Source organism: Muntiacus reevesi, chromosome 3 (assembly GCF_963930625.1).
Source record: "Muntiacus reevesi chromosome 3, mMunRee1.1, whole genome shotgun sequence".
Taxonomy (NCBI): domain Eukaryota; kingdom Metazoa; phylum Chordata; class Mammalia; order Artiodactyla; family Cervidae; genus Muntiacus; species Muntiacus reevesi.
In genome coordinates this window covers 104771874-104786002 of record NC_089251.1, presented here as the reverse complement: position 1 = coordinate 104786002, position 14129 = coordinate 104771874, and the positions used below count along the sequence as shown (strand labels likewise).

The 14129-nt window shown below is 59.1% G+C and overlaps 1 protein-coding gene across 3 annotated transcripts in view; it reads left to right on the top strand.

Annotated features, from left to right (window-relative positions):
- Positions 1-14129, top strand: part of CAPZB (capping actin protein of muscle Z-line subunit beta) — a 135140-nt gene that overhangs the window by 93932 nt on the left and 27079 nt on the right. For all 3 annotated transcript variants that reach the window (XM_065929948.1, XM_065929947.1, XM_065929946.1), the window contains exons 3-4: positions 2239-2360; positions 7613-7726. In XM_065929948.1, the coding sequence (XP_065786020.1) occupies positions 2239-2360; positions 7613-7726 (236 nt within the window). The remainder of the gene's footprint in view (positions 1-2238; positions 2361-7612; positions 7727-14129) is intronic.

Genomic DNA, 14129 nt, shown 5'->3' with positions numbered 1-14129 from the left:
TGGATTTCCTTTAGGATGGACTGGTTGCATCTCCTTGCTGTTCTCAAGAGTCTTCGCCAACACCACAGTTCAAAAGCATCAATTCTTCAGCACTCAGCCTTCTTTATGGTACAACTCTCACATCTATGGGCTTCCCTAATAGATCAGCAGGTAAAGAATCCACCTGTAATGCAGGAGACCCCGGTTCGATTCCTGGGTCAGGAAGATCCCCTGGAGAAGGGATAGGCTACCCACTCCAGTTTTCTTGGGCTTCCCTGGGGGTTTAGCTGGTAAAGAATCCACCTTCGATGCAGGAGATCTGGGTTCGATCCCTGGGTTGGGAAGATCCCCTGGAGAAGGGAATGGTTACCCACTCCCGCGTTCTCGCCTGGAGAGCTCAGGAACCACACAGTCCTTGGGGTCGCAAAGAGTTGGACATGACTGGGCGACTTTTACTTCCACATCTGTATCTGACTTCCAGAAAAACCGCAGCTTTGACTGTATGGACCTTGGTTGACAAAGTGATGTCCCTGTTTTTAATACACCATCTAGGTTTGTCAGAGTTTCCTTCCAAGGCACAAGCATCTTTTAATTTCGTCACTGCAGTCACTGCTTCAGTGATTTTAGAGCCCAAGAAAATAAAATCTGCCCCTGCTTCCACTTCCTCCGCTTCTGCTTGCCATGAAGTGAGGGGACTGGATGCCGTGATCTTAGTTTTTTAATGTTGACTTCCTCCTTCCTCGTTGCTGTGTATTAAACCAGGGTTCCAGTCAGAGGGCGAGACTTCTCCCCCTGCTGTTCTCTGCTTGTGTGGGCCTTGGGTGAACTCAGGACTGTGGGGTGGGAGTAATACATCACGACTTCACAAGACGGCGTGAGCTTCCAGTAGGCAGCATACCGTCTGTGAAGGGCCCGGCGTGGGGCATGATGCGTGACCGACGCGTGGTGTTCTCAGCACCAAAACGAACTGAGAACAGCCCAGTTTTGTTTGTGTGTCTTTTCCGGGGAGAGAGTCGAGCACTCAGGTGGGTTTTGCTTCCAGAAGGAATTCTGAAATAAGCGGCCGTGTAAGGGGGTCAGTGGGGTGTGTGTGTGGGGGGTGCTGCCCAGTTTTTGCTCGCACAGAACAGCTGTGAGCCGCGGGCATGGTCGCCGTCTCCGGGGTGTGCCAGACAGTGCCTTCTGAGCTGAGTCTGGAAGCACCCCGCAGTCCGCAGAGGTGCCTCGAGAAGCCCGTGGAGACCGGCGGTCTCCGAGGTGGCGGCGACCCCCGTCCGTGTGTCTGGTCGCGGCGAGGGTCTTCCGGGGCCCCCAGGGACTGCCGTGGGTGTCAGCCCCTCTGCTGGGTGTCTGCCACACGATCTAACTTTTCTGTGTGGAAGGGTTGTTGGTGCCGTTGGCAGCCGACTTGTCTGGTAAATGATACGGTGGGGCCTCCGTTAACCCAGGCCCATGAAGCGCATAAGTCAGCACGTTGAAAATATAGTGTGGAAGTGACTCAAACCTGGAGGAATCCATTCCTGAGAACGCAGCCCTCCCTGCCTGGAATATTTTGGTGGAAGTTGATGTTTGAGTTGGGAGGAAGAGGCCAGAGGCCTGGTTCCTAGCAGAGCTCTGGGTCCAGTTTAGCAGCGTGTGCCCTGGGATTCCGGGCGCCCCCCTCAGTGAGGGGTCCCAGGGGGGTCAGCCTGAGCACAGGAGCTGGGGCTCAGGCTGTGGGAAGCTGGCGGGACGCTACCGTTGCTGCAGGTAGGGCTGATGCTGCTCGCCGACCTGGTAACGCCCGGCCGGGGGCCTGGAAAGAATTGGAAGCTCCGCCCGGCGTGGGAGCCTGCAGAGCGCCCGGCATGGACAGGCTCTTCCCCCGCGTTCTGCGGCTCCCGATCATGTGCAGCGTTTCCCATCTTCCCAGGACCCCAGGGCGTGCTCTGCCGCCCAGAGACCGGTCCCCAGCACACACGCACTTCCGTGCACTGGACCACCCTGGCAGCCCCGTCATTAAAGCTGCTCGCAGTTTGGAGGGGAGGCCGTGTGGGAACTCACGCTCCACTGTAATCCAAGAACAGGTTTCTTTACAGCGGGACGCAGTTGGTATCAGACACATGTGGAAAAGAAAGGAACGGGCCCCTGATTCTGGCAGGATACCAAGGGCCAGATGTTGAATATGCTGACCACGGGCCGGCTGCAGATGCCGCCCGCCACCCGGGGCCCGACGCGTGATCTTAACCCCTGTTCTGCCTTCTCTTCTCTTTCTGCCAGGTCCCCAGCCTCTGTGAGGACCTCCTGTCTTCTGTTGACCAGCCTCTGAAAATCGCCAGAGACAAGGTGGTGGGGAAGGATTACCTCTTGTGTGACTACAACAGAGATGGGGACTCCTACAGGTGAGCTCGCGCCCCGGGAACGCAGCAGGCGTGCCAGGCCCACCGTGGCCACTAACTGCTGCTGCTAGCAGCTCAGGGGCCTCTGACTTTGACAGCTGAAGGCCCATCAGCCTTCTTCCTCCTGTTCTGTCCATCCTGCCATCATCCTGCCATCCAGTCTCGACCAGTCGATGTTTGTGGAACACTTCTAGTGCGCATTGGAGGTGCAGCAGTGAAGAGGGGGCCTCTGCCCTGGTGGGGCTTACAGTCCTAACGGGAGAGAGATGTTGTTAAAAAACGAGCTTCTTCATTAAACATCACATCGAATCCTGCAAAGGAGAAGGTCCAGGGTGTGCGCATGACAGGGATCCCACGTGCAGGGAGGGCCTGTGTGCTTAAGGACGTGTGAATGAAGCTTGTCAGACAGACATGGGGCCTCCCTTTGTCTCACCATCACCCTTTCCAGAGCTGTGAATTACTGAGTCAGTGTTCATCCCTGCCCCCAGGTGATCACTAGGTTAGAGCAAGGGACACACCGGGATCTGGTCACTCTGTGACTTGATCCCTGCAGCCAGAGCCAGACTTATTGAGGGCTGCATAGAGAAGGCCAGGGTCGACTCCAGGAAGACTTCCTGAAGGAGGGGATGTCTGAGCTAGGTTTTTAAAGTTGCCTAGAAGTTCTTAAATATTAAAAAAAAAAGGTGAAAGTGAAAGTCGCTTAGTCGTGTCCAGCTGTTTGCAACCCCATGGGCTATACAGTTCATGCAATTCTCCAGGCCAGAATACTGGAGTGGGTAGCCTGTCCCGCCTCCAGGGGATCTCCCTGACCCCGGAATCGAATCGGGGTCTCCTGCATTGCAGGTGGATTTTTTTACCAACTGAGCCATCAGGGAGGCCCTGATAAAGATGGAATGGGGGAAAGATGGGGAAACCTTAAACCCGCCCAGTATTCCCGGGATGGTTGGCGATGGTCAGTGCCTTGGAGAATGGTGGAGGAACACTGTCGGCTTAGGTTTCTGTAGAGGCCACAGAGCCTGGGTTAAGTCTCGTTGCCTTGGCCTCGTGCTCTCTGGGGGCCGGGTGGGCCCTGAGAAGTAAAAGCAGGAGAAAACCGCAGGGGAGTCGGCGCGGGCTCCGGGGCAGCACCGCCTGCAGGAGCGGCTGGGCCCTCTGCGGGTCAGCCTCTGGGTCCTGGTTCTCTCGGGTGTCAGGTGGAGGGGGCAGGGCTCACCCTCCTCACCGGGCGCGCAGCGGCCCGTCTCGGGGAGCAGGGCTCACTCTCCTCACCGGGCGCGCAGCGGCCCGTCTCGGGGAGCAGGGCTCGCCCTCCTCACCAGGCGCGCGGCGGCCTGTCTCGGGGAGCAGGGCCTGAGGCGCTCTTCTGTGGAGCCCGTGTGTCCTGCGGAGGAATCCAGAGAGTAAGCAGATGCGGAAACCGTGGAGATTGTTGAAAAGTGGACAAGGATAGGGAGAGGCGGGAGGGGGCGGCAGGCCCGGCTGGGACAGGCTGGTCAAGGCTGACATGGCCTTCAGGACGAGAAGGTTCCCTCCCGCGCAGGTCTGGGGGCAGAGCATCCCGCGTGAAGGCTCTGGGTGGGACGCGTTGTCCAGTGAGCCCGGCAGGGAGGGGAGCGTGGGGTGGAGGGGAGGCCAGAGGCCTTGAAGGCAGGGCGAGGGGACGCAGGCCAGTGCAGGGTGCTGGGGGTCAAGGGAAGCAATGCCCCTGGAGTGCCGCCCAGCACAGAAAGTGAAGTGGGGGAAGTGTCAGTGGCTCAGTCCTGTCTGACCCCGTGGGCGGTGGCCGCCGGAGCCTCTGTCTGTGGGGATTCTCCAGGCAAGAATTTTGGGATGGGCAGCCGTTCTCCAGAACTTGGGGGGGGGGGGGGGGGGGATTACAAAGAACTAATGCTACTTAAAAGAGACCAGACAGCTAGGGTGTGCCTTTCCTAGCTTCAGATGGAAGTTGGGTGAAGAGTGTACTTCTGCCTGATCCAGACTGGAGCCCAGAGCGGAGGCAGGGAGAGGTGGTCAGGTTTGAGGTCGGTCTGAGAAGCAGAGCCAGTGGGGTTTGCCGATGGAGGGGATGGGGGAGGAGCGGCTGGAGAGATTGGGGGGGGCGGCGCCTGACCATGGAGGTGAGGAAGGCTCTGGGCGGGGGCGGATTTGGGGGCGTCTTAAGCTGCAGATGCCCAGCGGATGGAAGTGGAGAGTCAGACAGCCTGTGCATGTTCTTGAGTCCAGGGAGGTCTGGGTGGGGATGGAGGTACAGAGGTAGGCATCCGGCTCCAAGTTGGTGAGACCGCCTGAGGCAGGTCCGGCTCAGCCTGAGGGGGCTGGCCACTGCCGGGTCGTGGGCAGAGGGCCGCGTCCCGTCCTCAGTGGGGGCATCCTGGAAGAGGGGCCCCAGAGCTGAGGCTTGCTAAGTCAACATTGTCGTCACATTTCTTGTTTCCTCCTGAAAATTCGGGCTTGCTGCATGAGACAGCTCTTCCCCAGTGGCTGCTGGAAGGCTGGGGTTGTGTCCACTCCGGGTCACCCTGCCGGCTCCCATCTGCATTCCTGGGGGCTCCCAGGGGCCTGGGGGTCTTCGGCCGAAGAGGAGCCCGGGCACAGGGCTCTCCTTTTTTCTTTTCTCGGTATACAACTTCAAGGTCTTCTGATTTTCTCCACACATTTCTGTCCTAACTGTGTTTGATCGTTTGCTTAAATAAGATCCTTATGGTGTGACAGTTTGCCAGCAGCGCTGTTTGAAACCTGTTAGCTGAAACAAAAAGCATTCTCCGAGGGAAATGAAAAGCCTGACTTTTGAAATCTAAGCGTTCCTGTCCATCTGTCTTTTTTCAAATGGCCTCCATTTAAGCTCTTTAATGTGTTCTGAGTGCCCCTTCCACTCAGAATATTCTGGGTAATGTTATGATTTTTTTCCCCAGCTACAATTACCCCGGCTCCAGGACTAACGGCTGGAAATGCTGTCGTCTGTGAGCCAGGGGAGATGTGAGTTACAGGCTTCTTGAAAATTCCAGACTCCCAGTCAGCAAGAGAGATGGGCTCCTATGTCTCAATCGGGTCACCTTTAAACAAAATCCGGCTGGGCGGGTCTTGCAGCACCCCCCGCCCCCAGACAGCAGTGGTCGTGAAGCTGCGAAGGGCAGGCCTCTGAGGCTGCCTGCAGGGCAGGTGAGGAGTGGAGGCTCTCACACTCGGATTCCTTTCCACCCCCTCTGGCGAGCGAAGGTAAAGCCTCCTGGTTTATGTATAAATAGTGGTGGTGATAGCCCTCTTCACCTTTGGGTCTGGTAGGAGGTCTTCGTTGATTTTTTCTTTTTTTTTCTTAATTCTTAGGTGTCCCCCAGCAGAAAGAGCAGAGAGTTGCTTCATCTCTGTCGGCTCAGAGGCGCACCCGCCAGATTGGCCAGGGGTCCTTTCCTCCCCGCCCCGTGCTGGGCGCTGGGCCCCGAGGGCAGAGCGTGCCGTGGGCTCCTGCCCAGAGCACCCTTGCTGCCCCGGGCAAGGTGGGGGCCGGGCTGTGACTGTGGCAAGGGGTGGGGACACAGGCGGAGAACCGGTTCCTCCTGCTGCGTGTCAGGGTGGAGACGGGCATGCAGTGACCCACGAGCAGGTGGTGGAGCGCCAGGCCCCCTTCCAGGTGGGAAGCAGGACAGACACGGCCCCTGCCCTCCAGGAGCTTAGCTTCTCAAGTTGACCGTCTAAACTAGTTTCCAGTTCAGTAAAGTTCTAGGATTCAATTCCGCAGCCGCACCAGTGCTCAGGAGCCACCTAAAGCTCCCGGCTACCGTTCTGGACGCAGAGCACTGCCATTGTTGGGGAAGTTGTGCCAGGCAGCGCTGTTCTGAGGGGTGAGCGCGGTGAGACCAGCCCTGCCCGGGGCGGGAGAGGGGAGCGTCAGGGCCCCGGCACCCTTGCCTGTGGCCTGGGCACAGCCAGTGTGACCCGCGGGCTCCCTGCTGGTCACGGGGCAGCGGGGACGGCTCACGCCCTTGTTGCATGCAGGGTCTCCCAACACGCATGAGTGAGGTGGGGACTGGTGTGGAAAGAAGGCTGCCCAGGCACCTCTTGCTCTGAGGGCAGCTACTGCGGGGAGACCCTCGGGGTCCCCTGGCACAGCGACTCTGCCCTCACTCACCTGTGTGGGCCCGCAGCCTTGAAAGGGGGGCCTCTGCCCGAGGACGACGGGGAAGTTGCCCAGCTGACATGATGGATCTGCTGAAGTAGGTGCCGGGCGTCAGGTGCCAGGGAGAAAGATGTTTGTACACAGGATTCGTTAAGGAGACAGGGATGCCTTTTGTCCCTTACCGTCAATCCCAAATCAGTCAATTCTGAGTCCTTCGCGACATGAAGTGGTGTGGTCGGGGCTGGGAGACGGGAAAGGCAGTAGGGTTTCTGACCACCGGCGCGTCTTGCTGTTTACAGCCCAGGGTGTGAAGGACTTGGTCCGGATTCCGCGTCGCCCTGCCCGCCTCTCTTTCCCCCTCTCTCCTTTGCACCCCCAGCCCTGTGGCGTCCACCTGCGGGAATTAACGAGTGCGTTTCCCTTACAGCCACCTTCCCAGCACCCTCTGTGGTTAAATGCTTTCCTGATGTGGCAGAACACATTTCTAAAAGCACAGCGAGTCTTTGGGCTGGAAAAAGTGAGGCTGGTTCTCATTACTCCGCAATGTTCTGTGTGCACGCAGCCCGTGGAGGCTGGAGGGCCGTCCTCTGCCACGGGGAGGACTCCGTCCCTGGGGTGTCCTTGCATGTGATCTGCGGTCTCTTGCTGCCCTAACCGACAGCTCTCATTTTAATCCTTAATTGTCTGAGACGATCTGTGAGGAGAGTCACATTTTCTCCAGAATGGCTGGCAAGTCAGGAGGGACTGAGGGGTCTCTCTTCATCAGTACAGTGGTGAGAAAAAGGAAGATTTTTAAAAGATGCCGCTCTCTGGGCTCTTGATGTACTTTCCTGCTTTGCTCCTCGAAGCAGCCCTCTGGGTAAAGAGTAGCCTCTGTTTACACACGAGGCAAAGGGGACTCAGAAAAGTCAAGACACATGTTGGAAACATACAGCCAGTGAGAGCTGGGGCCTGGCTGCAACACCCAGGTCTGACGCTCTGAGCCTTTGCTCTCCGAGCCTCTAGAAAGCAGATGCCACGTCTGTGGCCAGGGCCTGCAGGTCGCGGCTGCTCCTTTGAAATCTCAGAAGCTGGGGCTGACAGGCTCAACGGCCCCGTCTGCCTGGAACAAGTCGTGTGACCTTTTCCCTCTGCCCTGCAGGTCACCATGGAGTAACAAGTATGACCCTCCCCTGGAAGACGGGGCCATGCCTTCTGCTCGGCTGAGGAAGCTGGAGGTGGAAGCCAACAACGCCTTTGACCAGTACCGAGACCTGTGAGTTAAGGGGCTCCCCTGACACGTAGATCGGAGAGGAGACACGACCGGCCCCCTGGCTGGCCTGGCCAGGGGCAGCTCGGAGCGCCCGCAGGACGCTGGGCGGGAGTGTGGTCCTGGGTCCGTCGTGAGAGGCGGCTGGCGTGTCCGAGGGCAGCACCTCCCGTGTGCGGGACTCCAGGCCCGATGCCCCGTACCCGTCGTCTCAGACCTTCCCCAGCGTGGGTGCTGTTGTAGTCCCCTTGTTTGCCGACGAAGAAATCAGCTCAGAACAATTCACTGAATTGTGTCAGAGGCCAGAGGCAGAGCGAGGAGTCAAACCCGGGTCTGCTGTCCGCAGAAGCCCCTCTGGGTTTCATGGTACCACCCGCCCTGACGGTTCTCTCCTGGGGCCCAGGGCCCTGCTCCCAGACCAGTCTCCAAGGCCGGGGGTATTGGGGGGAAGGCTGTGGGGGGAGTTGGGGTTCCTCAGTACATACAGCTCCCTCCAAGCCAGTATTGCTGCCTCCAGAGTCGCTGGGGGCCTCAACCTGCACCTTTGTGGTTGCAGTTTAGTCACTAAGTCGTGTCTGAGTCTTGCGGCCCCACGCACTTGGGGATGTGTTTTTGCTGCGTTTGCTTAGAGTTCTGCCTCCCGCCACACCCCCAGAAAGGGCGGCCACTCACTTCATCCACCTCGCATGGAAAGGCTCCAGAGAAGGTTATCTCCAAAGCATTTTTTTTCTTAATAGAATCTCATTTTTAATTAAGCTCCATATTGAGAATATAGCAAACCTATAATATACACAGTGCTGCCTCAGCACAGACCCAGTGATTCAGGTGAGGACTTGGCATATGTATGTCTGTAACAGACCAGATAGTAAACACTATAGGCTTTGCAGGCCACATCAGTCCTGTCACTTTTTCTTTATTCTCTCTTTTTTATGTATAACTATCCTTTCCTCGTAGCTCAGTTGGTAAGGAATCTGCCTGCAATGCAGGAGACCCGGCTTCAGTTCCTGGGTTGGGAAGAGCCCCTGGAGAAGGAAATGGCAACCCACTCCAGTGTTCTTGCCTGGAAAATCCCATGGACAGAGGAGCCTGGCAGGCTCCGTGGGGTCGCATAAGTCAGAGTGGCTAAGCGGCTAAGCACACATCCCCCACCCTTAGAATGTAAGGCCACCTCTTGAGCCTTGAGGTAGGCAGCATTTGGCCTTCAGTCTATAGAGTGTGCCCACCCTGACCTGACCTGGGGTGTAGGCGGGAAAAAGACACGAGAGAAGCAGAGCATCCGACTGCCGCGGTGATGTCACCCTTGCAGAAGGAGCCTCAGGCTCCATCTTGCAGACAGCTGGCATGGTGGTCCAGTTTTTAGCATATTTGATATACATACTACAGAATACAGAATTATATGTGTCCATCTGACACACGCATCGACTAAAAGACCCCCAACACAGGAGCCAGAGCCCAACTCTGAGGAAGCCGGGAGCCGACGGCCCCCGCGCCGCCCCAGACACGGCGCTGTGCGGCCCAGCTCGCCTTCACTCTGCCGTGTGCCAGTATTCTACGTGCAGTGTCTCTGATCCTTTCAGGAACCTCTGGGGCCGCTGATATTCCCATTTTTACTGATGAGACTGGGGTTCCCAGAGGCTAAGTGAACCCCCTCACACACACACAGGACTTAGAGGCGAAGAGCTAGAAGTTGAGCCTATATTTGTGTGATGTTTCCACGTTATTGAGTCTCACCACTAGAGTAAATTTCTGATTAAAGAGTCATCACATCGAGAACGTCGCCCTGTGGTAGAACAGCTCCTTCCCCAGTGATGCCGAGAGGTGGTCTCCTTGCTGGCATCTCTGGCTTCTTTATAGTTGTCTTTACCCAGCCGTGTGGCAAGAAGCCCGTCCAGCTGCCGAACGGGAACTCCCAGGTGGAGTCAGTTTCACGGGCTAATGGTAATGTTGATGGTGAAACAGCAGTGCCGATAGCAGCAGTGGCCCGCCCGCGCCTGGCGAGCCTGCGCTCTCTGCCTCCCCCGGTCTTACTGAGGCTCCACGTCGGCCTGTGCCCGCGGGCGGTCCCCGTTTCCCAGCTGAGATGGCAGATTCAGAGAGGGGAAGTCTTTTATCCGGGTTCACCCAGCCAGTGGCATATTTCACATGTTCTATTCCAGTTTAAATTTAAAACCACCCTTACCCAGCTCCAGAGTGCCACACTTGGCTCATTTACTTGACCAGCATTGGAGGGTTTGACACAAGCCAGATACTCGCCACGCCCTAGGGCTCGGGCCTTGAGTCCAGGTGACCACGTCCTTGCCACATGGAGCGTCCGCTGTGGACACGCAGACAATAGCGTGTGAATGGGTTTGTGTCACGAAGGGTGATGGGACAGAGCGACCCGGGGTTTGCGCGGCGGGGTCGGAACGTGTCCGGGAGCTGACACTGAGGTCTGGTCCCCGGGCGGGAAGGGGCAGCCAGGCCGGGTGGCTTTCGGGTCCTCCGAGGATCAGAACAAGGCCGGTTCTCATTTCTTATAGGCGTCAACGCTTGAGTGGTGATTTCCTGGCTACAGGGACGTGGTGCATTTGTTCCCCTTGGAGTGCGGGGAGGGGCCAGGCCTGGGAAGAGACCCGTGTCCCCTCTGACTCCTCCCTCCTCCCTGACGGCTCGCTGGTTCACGTGTATGATGGCGCGTGCTCTGTCCGACGTGTGCCTCCTGTGAGGCCTCAGCGGGCCTCATATGGTAGAGCATTTCCCCATCCCCCTTCACAAGTCCTCCCCATTGGAACAGAGGCTCTGCGGGGTACGTGGGAGGTGTCTACCAGGCCATCAGACCTCTGTAAGGGGCGGGCCTCCAGGCAGTTAGCCTGCTGGGAATCGGCAGGAGCTGGGTTTGTCCCCCAGGTCTCACTCTCTGCACCACCTCCAGAGAAGGTCCCCCGCCTGGGCAGAGTCCCCCTGAGGGGGCTTTCCACCTTGATGACCCGTACTGTGCGTGGGCCTGCGCTTCCCTCTGAAGGTGAGCTGACCTGCGGGGGTGGGGAGGGGTGACAGGGCAGCTTCCTGCGCCCAGGGGGGATCTCACAGGACAAGCCCGCCCTGAGGTTCTGGGATGGTCTGTAGGTGGCGTCCGGGCCCAGAGCCGCCGCTGAGGTTCTGGGACGGTCTGTAGAGCTGGAGTCCGGGCCCAGAGCCGCCCCTGAGGTTCTGGGACGGTCTGTAGAGGTGGGATCCGGGCCCAGAGCAGCCACTGAGGTTCTGGGACGGTCTGTAGAGGCGGGATCCGGGCCCAGAGCCGCCGCTGAGGTTCTGGGACAGTCTGTAGAGGCGGGATCCGGGCCCAGAGCCGCCGCTGAGGTTCTGGGACGGTCTGTAGAGGCGGGATCCGGGCCCAGAGCCGCCCCTGAGGTTCTGGGACGGTCTGTAGAGGTGGAATCTGGGCCCAGAGCAGCCCCTGAGGTTCTGGGACGGTCTGTAGAGGCGGGATCCGGGCCCAGAGCCACCGCTGAGGTTCTGGGACGGTCTGTAGAGGCGGGATCCGGGCCCAGAGCCACCGCTGAGGTTCTGGGACGGTCTGTAGAGGCGGGATCCGGGCCCAGAGCCACCGCTGAGGTTCTGGGACGGTCTGTAGAGGCGGGATCCGGGCCCAGAGCCACCGCTGAGGTTCTGGGACGGTCTGTAGAGGTGGGATCCGGGCCCAGAGCAGCTCCTGAGGTTTTGGGACGGTCTGTAGAGGTGGGATCCGGGCCCAGAGCAGCCCCTGAGGTTCTGGGACGGTCTGTAGAGATGGGATCCAGGCCCAGAGGATGCTGTTCTGTCCGCAGCGGAATCAATGCGCTCTTCGAGGCGGGAGGAGAGGATACACGGCCTCCGGGCGGCACCCGCAGAGGAGGGCAGGGGGCCCTTCGTTCCCGCGTATGTGGGGGCGGCCTGGTCACCCCCGTCACAGCAGCCACAGGCCCCCGGAGGGGTGGTGTCACCAGTGCGCTGGGGCGCCCTCCCTGAGACCCTGTTTCAGGTCCATTTCCCAGTTGCTGAGCCAACCCAATTCTTGTCTAATAATTATGAATCCAAGTCTCCTTTTTCTTTCTTTCCTTCCTTTCCCCTGCTCACCCTGCCCCCCGCACCAGTATCTTGCCCACTTCCTGTTGTCAGAGTGCCCTGTGGGTTGTCAGTGGTCACGTTAGTGACCTTGAACTCTCCCCTTGTGGTTCTGGGGCAGATGGAGATCAGCCCAGGGCTCGGAGGCCTCGCCCCTGTCTTGGGCAGTGCAGGCCAGTGGTCACTGCAGGCTTCTGGGGCCAGGCTGTTCCACGGGCCGCGGGGCCACGGGCCTCGCCTTTCACCCTGTCCTTCGTTCCTGCCCCTCCCTGGTCTCGGCCTCTCCCGCAGCGAGGAAGATTCTGCCGTCACCATGGTGCTCCTGATGGAGAATCTACCTGCCATTGCAGGAGACGCGAGGTTTCAGTCTTCAGTCTCTGGGTCGGGAAGATCCCCTGGAGGAGGAAATGGCAACCGCTCCAGCATTCTTACCTGAGAATCCCATGGACAGAGGAGCCTGGCGGGCTGTAGTCCGTTGGGCTGCAAAGAGTTGGACACAACTAAGTGTGCGCGCGCACACACACACACACACACACACACACACACACAACTAAGTGCACAAACACACACACACTGAAGGAAGCCACAGCGCTCCTCCATGGAGCCTCCCTGTCCATCACAAACTCCCAGAGTTTACTGAAACCCATGTCCGTTGAGTTGGTGATGCCATCCAACCATCTCATCCTCTGTTGTCCCCTTCTCCTCCTGCCCTCAATCTTTCCCAGCATCAGAGTCTTTTCAAATGAGTCGGCTCTTCGCATCAGGTGGCCAGAGAATTGGAGCTTCAGCTTCAGCATCAGTGCTTCCGATGAATATTCAGGACTGAATTCCTTTAGGAGGACCTGTTTGGATCTCCTTGTCATCCGAGGGACTCTCAAGAGTCTTCTCCAACACCCACCTTCCTTACACGTCAGCAAACGGGCTCAGAGGGTCACTCTGAGGGGGGGCTCCCCCGACACTGCCTCGCGTCCGCTGGCTCTGTTGCTGAGCCGCTGCCTGAGGGGCTGAGGAGATGGCCCGCATCGTGGGCTTGCGGATAGGCTCCCGGAGCCTTGGGCAGACCCAGAGTGATTGCAGAGCCTCCGCCAGGAGAGGCCGGGTGCCCGGGTCTCCCGGGGGGTGGAGGGCGCTCCCGGGCAGCCTGCTGTGGGGGGGGGCCTCGGCCGGTGTCCCTGGGGCTTGAGGACTGTGACAGGCAGGCCCTCCCCGTTCTCGCCTGGACTGTAACTCCTGCTGTTCCACTCCCCTCACGGAGGTCGGTCGTCTGAAGGGCTGGGGAGTCAACCAGAGAAAAATGAAAACAGGCCAAAGGCACCCTTTCCTGCGTTCCGTGCTCCGGGGCCCTCCTCTGGCTTATGTCTTCAGCCTGAGCTGGGAGTGAAGACAGCTCCTGGTTCCTGGCCCTGGTCCCCAGCCTTCTCCTCCCTCTTGGCGTTCTCCTAACAAGACGCGGGGAAGGAGACCGCGGTGAGCGTGGAGGTGGAGCTGAGCCGCGACCCAGCCAGGTGTCCGGCCGCACCAGGCCTGCCTGCCTGAAGAGGGGGGCTCACCAGCCCCAGAGGCGTCTCTGTGCCATGGGGGATGGAGGCTTTGTCACCATCATCCCGGAGAAAGCCCTCCAGGCTTGGATCGCCCGGCCGTCGAGGTTCTAACTCTGTAGGGATTAGGATGAGTCACTGGCATGTCGCAATGATGTGGTCTGAGCGAGAGGCCAGGCCGGGACCGGACGGACCAGCAGCCCTCCGGTGGCCCCTGCCGCCTCTGCACAGGTTTCTGCAGCGTGACTCAGAAGTGCCAGCAGTCGCGAGCACGCCTGCCTTCCCACAGTGGGCGCGAGGCGCCTGGGGCCCCAGAGAGTGGGGCTCCTGCCTGGTTCCGTGAAGCCCATTCCGCACTCCTCCCGCCTCCCTGCCCTCCCATCCCTTTCACGATTACTGCGTTCCTGCTTGGCCATTGCCAGTGACAGAGGGATCCTGGTGGGAAACTTTCCCAGGAGAATAACTGTTAAGCAGCTGCTGATTGCACAGGTCTGATTTTAGATCGGAACAGTCCATTTGCTGAAAATCCTCAGGAGATGACAGGCGGGTTTCGCTGGAGTGCTGGCACTGGGGGAGGTCATGGTCTGCTCGCCAGTCGTCTGGAATGTCATCACCCGCCTTCCCAGACCCTCCCACCCTGGCCGCCAGCATCCCGGCGACTCCCAGCATCCCGGCGACTCCCAGTCTCCTCTGCCGCGGCCCGAGATGCTGGGGTGCAGGGAGATGGAGCGGGAAGGGCCGCCTCTCAGGCAGCCAGCCCGCGGGACGCTGCTTTCCTGGCAGAGCCG